Here is an 8,551-nt window from a genome sequence, read left to right on the forward strand (position 1 = left end):
CCCCGCCGTCACTCGACCACGGACCATTCGCAGCTCGCTCCGAAACCTTGAAGGTTAGGGTATGTATGTATGTACGTTTTGCGATACGTTAGATACGCTGGGTTACATATGTGTACGTAGAATTTGGCGATAGCACGCGCGCATCGTAGCGGCGCGACGGGACGACGCGTCGCTGATCGCGCGCGGCGCGCACGCGGATGGCCAACAGGTGGAATGCGAACAGGGTTCCCGCGACCGTCCATGATGTCGTTGACAGGACGCCGCGGCGCGTCTCTATCGACTTCCCACGTCGTATCTGCGAGAGATAAGAAAATGTGTCACTGCGACGTTATCGGGTCATAGATGACTGTTCGATACGCAAGATCTAATGTCACGAGCGCAGGTGCGTGCGGGTGGTCGTGCTCGTGGTCTGTCCCTCGTTGAACAGAGTAACCCCAGATATTCGTCGCCGGACGGGGCGAGTGACTCTTCGCAGCCTTCTGCTCGTACGAGAGAGCTATCTAACGCACGATTCACGATTGACGTCTCAGTAACCTCAGTGTTCGGTTTGTCAGGTAAAACGTGTTCCTTGCGTTCGCTATTTGATCGTAACACGATCGTTGTCGCATGGCTTCCGCCTTGTGATACAGTCTTTTAGGTACGACGAGCCGGGATTCTGCCTCTTCGATATTTTCTTCAAATTCTTCCTGCATAGATCTCTTGCCGTTAGTAAGTAGATAGCAAGAGAGAGAGAGAGAGAGAGAGAGAGAGAGATTCAATTCAGAAACAAATTCAGAAGAATAAGAGATCTACTATGCCATTCTAGCTTTAAGACTTGTGTTGATTGTTTACAAAGTTCTAGCAAGATATAAAACGTTTACTGATACCTATCTGATATTTACTTTACAGAGGTTTCAAATTGATAAGGATGCAGACTAATCGGGAAGGCGAGACTGCAGTGACCATCCCACTGCAGTATAATGAAGCTGTAAGTGTATTTTATATTTACTACTGAAGAGAGAAATTAGTGGTATAGATGCATTATTTCGTTAATGTTTTCAGGCATTTTAAAAAATTCTTTATTCAATTGTATATTAAAGTATATATAATAGATGTAATTAAAATAATGTTAAAATATATATTAATCTGTCTCTCATATTATTAAAACTTTTCTTTTTTTTTTTTTTTACTGTTTTCTGTGATTATTTTCTCTTCACTAGAAGCTTAGTTTTCCATATAAATGACTCATATCAGAACTAACAGGCTTAAGTGCATGATTCACTTGTAAAGGAAAATATTTTACTTCTATACCACTGATGATTATTACCGGCAACATCTGGTCACAGTCTAAGAAATCTTACTGAAAATATAATGTTTGTTAAACGTTTTTATATCTTTGCCAAAATAATGATATATTTAATTGTTTAATTTATTTTACAGCATTGGAAAGCTATTTTTGAGAAGTATGATCTTGACGGAGATGGAAAAATATCACTACAAGAGTTAAAAGCAATGATACGCGGTCCAGATTTTTCTAAAGACATCCCTGCTGGGGTAGTCCGTACGATAATGCATAAAGCAGATCTGGACGATTCCGGTTATTTAGAATATCCAGAATTCATAGCAATGGTTAGTTAAAGATCTTTTGAATCAATCTTTAAGGATTCTGGAAATTATATTTGTTTTTATCTTTCCATATTTCCAAAAAATCTAAAATGGCGCGAAATGATTAATATCAATTTAATAAATAAAAAGGGCCATGAATCAAAGCAAGTTATTATTGCTAATATTTTAATGTAAAAATTTTCATAAACAAACATTTCGACCTTCTAGGAAATCCTTTTACTATTTTTAGTTTAAAATTGACTTTTATTATGTATTTAGAATTTAACATTGAGAAGGACCGCCTCGAAACGTTTTTTTATGAAAGTTTTTACATTAAAATATTAGCGATAATAACTTGCTTTGGCCCATGGCCCTTTTTATTTATTGAATTGATATTCCATATTTCGTTAGTAAAACATTTTGGAAATCTCTAATTATCGATAATTTATATCAATTATTTTTTGATATTTAGATCCATAGAAAGGACATGCAGGGTATATTCGGACATATTGTGCAACGATATGTGCAGTGTGTAATACCTCAACGACCATGCCGTACACTAAGACAAACTTCCGTGGGCTCGAGGTATTATCCCCAGCGACAATTCAGTATTGTAATGCAAGCACCACCTTCTCCTCCTCCTTCGAGCCGGGGCGAGAGCCGGAGCTTTAATAAAAGCTTTCCCCTGAGCTTTAGTAAAAGACCTGCACGTTCTGCACGTTTGGCTGGTTTACAGCAACAAACAAGTACAATAACAGAATCTTCTCTGTACTCTAGCGACTATCCAGATGGGCTGTACGAAGAAGAGTACAGTTGTCGACCGCCGGCTATAGCAATGATAATCATATCGATAATAGAAATCATTTTGTTTATGTATGATGTGATTAAGCACAAATCTCTTTCTGTAGAAGGACCAGCAGCTACTTTATTTATTTATAATCCGCACAAGAGGTACCAAGCCTGGCGGTATCTAACATATATGTTTGTACACGTCGGGTATGTATAATAGTCTATTTTATGACCTACGCATTTCCGTAATATCTATTAAAAATTTCTGAATTTTTAACGTTCATAATTCCTTTTGTGTTTCATAGAGTCTTCCATCTGGTCGTTAATCTCCTGGTACAAATTATGTTGGGTGTTCCACTGGAAATGGTTCATAAATGGTGGAGAGTATTAATAATATACATAGCCGGAGTACTGGCCGGTTCCCTTGGTACATCCGTTTCAGATCCAACAGTTTACCTGGCTGGTGCCTCGGGCGGTGTGTACGCATTAATCACTGCCCACGTAGCAACTATTATAATGAACTGGTCGCAAATGGAATTTGCTGTGCTACAGCTATTAGTATTCCTCGTTATCACGAGTGTTGACGTCGGCCAAGCCATATACAATCGTTATGTTCTTGATACCAATGATCAAATCGGCTATGTGGCCCATTTGGCTGGTGCTATAGCAGGTCTTCTAGTAGGTATAAACATCCTTCGAAATCTCGAGGTACAAACTTGGGAAAAAGTTATTTGGTGGGCCAGCATAGTTACTTTCACGGGTCTCATGACTGCAGCTATTTTATGGAATATATTGTATCCCTCATATTACAACTGATGATATTTATATCGGTATTTATCTCATTCGAATGATTTAACAATACACAACACACACATTGATAGAGAGAGAGATAAATATTATTACTGAAAGAAAAATAACTTGCCTTGAAATTGTAGGTATATGCATAAATGTGCTACATATTTTTATATGTTAGTTGATATACAAGATTATCGTTATATCATTTTATAGTATAAAGTAATAGATTTTTAATATCGAGCAAAATAGCTTACTTTTGTATAAACTTTATTACGAAAAGATAAGACTCTTAAGATTCATATAATAAGAATATATTAATTTTAAACACAGTATTTTTTACACGTTTTCGAGAGCAAATAGTAGAACAACAAATTCTGTGATACTTTTGCTACATGTATTAAATGTATGCAATTTGTAAGTTTGACACATTGAATAATGACATCGAAGTTATGCGGAATATTAATATTTCTATTTTAGAACTGTTGCCTCACTGTTTGAAAATAAACTGCATAGATGAACTACCTCCATCAGTATGTGCAACGTTTTATTGCATACATAAAACAATGTTTTATTGCACACATAAAACGTCAATTAATCTTTCAATAATATACTTCATGCATTATACAAATATATTCTATCTTCAATAATTTGAATAACGTTCAGAATTTAAGATCTAAGAAAAACTATAAAGTATTGAATTGTTAATAAAATTGACACATACATTTAGTACTGTTTTTTCATCAAATTTGAAGATATCATAATTACAATGGGACATAAGATTAACCTTTCAGATGCTTGTTGAAGGAAAAAAATTGTATATAATTTATAACTTATGTGTTCCATAATTTAGATATATGAATATAAAACTGCGTTCGACAAAATAATTAATTTCTTATTTCATGAGAACGTTGCAATAATTATATTCATAACCATCATAAAATTGTATAGGCTCTAATGATATAAATCAATGTGAATAAAAAACCTCTAAGAGTCAACGCTGATTATTATTGCGTACGCAATTTATTATAATTCGTTATAAATTGAAAATTTTCATACGTTTCGACCCATGTTTAAGGGTCTTCAGTAATAAAAGCCTTTAACATCAGATTTTTTACATTACGTGGATATTCTAACTATGACATTTGTACTTATAACATCGCTGGATACTTCCATCTGACATTTCCATGAAATCAGATAATTTAATGATACGAAAAACCTGATGGCTGCGATTGTAATTGATGGAAAAGCAATCCTTGTTGTCTGCATATAATTGTCTCTGTCGAATAACCGACATCGTTTCCACATAATGTAGAAAAATCTCACTATATGTTTTTAGACTTTTTTTTAGAGACTTTTTATTCATATTTATATATATATATATATATATATCATATAAATTGTATTAATATAGACATGAACGTAATGTCATACTCAACAGAGATACAAACTAGTATATATTAACATTTTTGAAAGATTTATTTATTTTAAATTTATGAATAAAATATACCTGAGCACATGGTTTATTTCATGTACCTGATTTGCATGATATATTAATTTATTAAACCATTATTATTTCGATATAAAAAGAAAAACAAGAGTCAGCTTTATAACGTGTGTTCGTAATACAAATATTGGACAGACAAGATATTGCTTTAACAGGATACTGCTCTAATATATCCCTGAATAAAGGATATATCTGTGAATAACTTATTCTGGAAGATTAACTATAATTAATCTGTAGTTGAATAGACATTGTACAGCAACAATCGACTATAATAGTTTCAATTTAGACAGTGGGAGAAGACGGGATAAAACGAAAAACGAGAAAAATGGCTCAGTTGCTAAGTCTTGTTAGCAGATATTCTTAATAAGATTTTACAGCTAGGCCAGTTTACTCTGTGTAATCCGTCGTACCTCGCTCTTCCTTAATATCTATAAGAATTATTGTATAAATATTTTAAGATTTTTTATTTTATTTGATCAATGCAGCCGCTTGTATTTTTCGCTGTGAAAAAATTGTTTTTACTGATTTGTTAAGTAAAAAGAGTGAGGCTGCTATTATAAATCTATGTTTAATAATGAAAGGAAATTAATTATAATTAAATAATTTATAATATAATTATAAATGTTATTTACATATACATACAACATACATATTTACATAATTTACATTAATAATTATACAGGATGATTCTTAGTTGTATGTCAATAATCAATACTACTTCAGAGGTTATTCTAGAATTCAAAATAAGAAAAAAAAGAACATTATAAACATATACTTTAACTGATGTAAAAATAATCGGAAGACATTTGTTATTGATATTCCGATAAAATATGTAACTTAACTTACCTGTTTTTTTTTATTTTACCCTCTTTTCTTAAGTGTCCTACATATTACTTATTATTATACTCGATTACAATGTTGATGACAGAATTCCCATAAATAAATTGATTCTGTAAAATAGATATAGTCTTTAATAATAGCAATAATGGGTAAAATCTACTTCTCATCTATTGATGCGTAAATTTTCCTATGTATGACGTATTCCTCATTGTACAATATTTTAATGTATAAGAATAATGAGCATGAGTTTTGACGTTGACCGCGAAGAGACAAGTGTGCCTCATTTGTATGCAAGATATAGATTATACAGATTTATGTAATATTTTATGATCTATTTCAACGAAAATCTTTGTTACTGTTCGACAGAGCGACGAGAATGTCTAATGTGTGTATATTTTGTATGCGCTTTGTACAAAACAAAATAAAATGATGAAAAAAGAATCGATCCAAGAATTATCTTATAGTGGGATACACATGTATTTTGTTCATATTAAGATGAATTATCACTTTTTAAGTATTTTCATAACGAACGTTCCCAACTAGGCCCACGTAATCATAATAAATAGAAAAAAAAAATATATTGATTTTTCATTTCAATTTGTTTCTCGCTCACCCTGTATTTTGCAAATATGTTTCTTTCTTTTAAATAAATAAAAAAATCACTCTCTTTCGAGAGTGAACAATGCGGAGCGAAATCAAAAGGCGAAAGCGAGATGCTCCTTATTATAACGGAGGTGATTTTTATTTCAACAAAAATAACAATTTACATTGAACTGTTTTGATAATAATATTATCGTGTATGCTACATCTGTAGTTTTACTGTAGGCGTGGTATGCTCTCGCTCGCTATAATTAATTTTCAGTTACTTTGTTTTGTAATTAGTCGCATTAACAGAGCGTGTTTTCGTGGATAATAATCACGTTTTGTAAATAGAGTCTTTCTCTAGCTTTTTTTCTCATCGTTTTTCCTCTCTCTTTCTCTCTTCTCTCTCTCTCTCTTTTCTTTTTTTTCTTCTTTATCCTATTACCCTAGCTTGACAATTCTGCGATCGCGCCATATGCATTTATTATTTTTTGTTAATACTAATATTATTATATTATTATGATACAACATTCGGGAGGGAGCTGTGTGTATCTCGGCGTTATCATATCACTATGTACAGGCTTGTCGTCTTTCACGTACGTCGTAGGGAACGAACGATAGACACTGAACAAATTAATCGATCATCTTTCCTCGACGTGTTACAAATGAGTCTAGGTACATATATACGCGACGTTCGCCTTTTCACGTCGCCTAAATCTCTAATCTAGATGATACTCGTAGGTAGCTGCATTGATGAAATTCATCTCGCCTTTCCTTTGCTGCGAAAAACGCATCTCTCTCTCTCTCTCTCTCTCTCTCTCTCTCTCTCTCTTATTCCCGAGGAAGAGATGCCGTCGATGTTTTATTCTCTTCCTTCGCTTCTTACATCTATTGTGTTACAGTACTGTATCGTACCTGAGATTGCTTACGCACAGACGATTTCCCTCGAAAAATCGAATATAATTGAAGACTTCACAGCAATATAGCCATCTAAATTTTTTTTTTTTTCCAGACACTTATCAAAGGAAGTCCACGTTTCGTTTTCTAGATTTTGATTCACCATCCAATGATTACATTATACTTAAATATTACAAAAATAATTCAGTTATACAATATATTATGTAATTATATATTCTACATATATAATTATACAACATAGTTGTATATAAGTTTCTATATGTAACTAAGTATAAGAAACAAAACCGTTACGATTTCAGTAATAAATATATAAGAATTTGTTTGCGAGATAAAAGATAATTGTTATTGTAAAATTCCTTCAAGCGCTTGAAAAAAGACATAGATTAGATTACTGTTCGTTTCAGTAAATCGTTCGAATTTCTTCTCTCGGAAAGGGGATGACGGTTCGTTGACAAACGCGAAAATCGCCTGCGAATAATCGACCCGTACGAAAGATCCCGACACCCTGAAGATCTCTTTAGATGCTATGCACCAACGAAAGGGAGTTTGTGTATATTTACTACATGCCACACGTTATATGTACAGGATTTTTTTTTCTCTCCAATAGAGCGGGAGGGGGGGGGTTTAATTCACAATTATTCCTTTGTGTACGTATGCAAGTGTTTATATGTATGTACGTTTAGCGTTTTATATATGTACACGCAGACCCGTCTTTACGCACGCGTGTGTTTGAAAGTTGCTCCTGAGGTCAAGGCGTACCTCGATCGCGCGAGTGATCTCATTTAAAGTGGTGCGATTCTCCCTGGCACTTGCGACGAGCATTTACGAGTTTGTATTATGAATGAGATGTAACACAGGTGAATGTAACAGATTGTAATGAAGACACGTGAGATGAGTGCGATGATAAAAAAAAAAAAAAAAAAAGAAGACATTTGAAAGATATACATCAAGTTCGTCGTGATACTTTATTTTCTAGGCATTAGGACGATATATAAAACGTCTTTTCGAAATGGTTTTTTTCTTCGTGTCGGAATTACATCTCGCACCACTCTCGCGCTTCATCGACGACGGGGGCGATCGCTAAGTGCGGGGCTCTGTGTGTCGCTCAGGTACTATACGAGGAGAAACGTGACATCGAGCACACTCTTCTAAGTATGAAGTACGAAGATGGAGTCACGGCTGTCGCGTTGTTGTATGTCCGCAAACGTTATGCCTCGGGCTAACTAGATTAATTCGCTTCAGTATGTATGTGTGTGTGTGTGTGTGTACATGTGTGTCTGTGTATACGTGCATATATTTATACGATCTATACGTATATATCTATCTCCACTTAACTCTGGAAGCATTCGACGGTTTTTCCAAGACCTCAACAATTATGTTTTGTACAGTGAAGAATCATTGGAGGTGAGCGTCTCCATGACAGGGTACAGTGTTCCGCGAAACTCGTCGATTCTCTTCATCATTTAGGATCGAAAGAAGTCAAACTACATACTGTATAAAAAAAAAATCAGAGATAAAACATTCAAATGTTCAATAATT

At 34.1% G+C, this 8,551-nt stretch overlaps 1 protein-coding gene across 6 annotated transcripts in view; it reads left to right on the plus strand.

Annotated features, from left to right (window-relative positions):
- The window catches only part of LOC108750806 (protein rhomboid), a 9,929-nt gene extending 6,195 nt beyond the window's left edge, over window positions 1–3,734 (plus strand). The window contains exons 2-6 of one of the 6 annotated variants that reach the window (XM_018490572.1): window positions 889–967; window positions 1,420–1,608; window positions 2,057–2,169; window positions 2,362–2,580; window positions 2,679–3,734. In XM_018490572.1, the coding sequence (XP_018346074.1) occupies window positions 889–967; window positions 1,420–1,608; window positions 2,057–2,169; window positions 2,362–2,580; window positions 2,679–3,189 (1,111 nt within the window). In that variant the 3' untranslated portion in view covers window positions 3,190–3,734. Of the gene's footprint in view, window positions 1–21; window positions 555–689; window positions 709–888; window positions 968–1,419; window positions 1,609–2,056; window positions 2,581–2,678 lie in introns of those variants that run through there. The other 5 variants (XM_018490569.1, XM_018490568.1, XM_018490570.1 and 2 more) reach the window with 5 other exon arrangements.
- The last annotated feature ends 4,817 nt before the right edge of the window (window positions 3,735–8,551 follow it).

This window comes from Trachymyrmex septentrionalis, unplaced genomic scaffold, assembly GCF_001594115.1.
Source record: "Trachymyrmex septentrionalis isolate Tsep2-gDNA-1 unplaced genomic scaffold, Tsep1.0 scaffold37, whole genome shotgun sequence".
NCBI classification, from domain to species: domain Eukaryota; kingdom Metazoa; phylum Arthropoda; class Insecta; order Hymenoptera; family Formicidae; genus Trachymyrmex; species Trachymyrmex septentrionalis.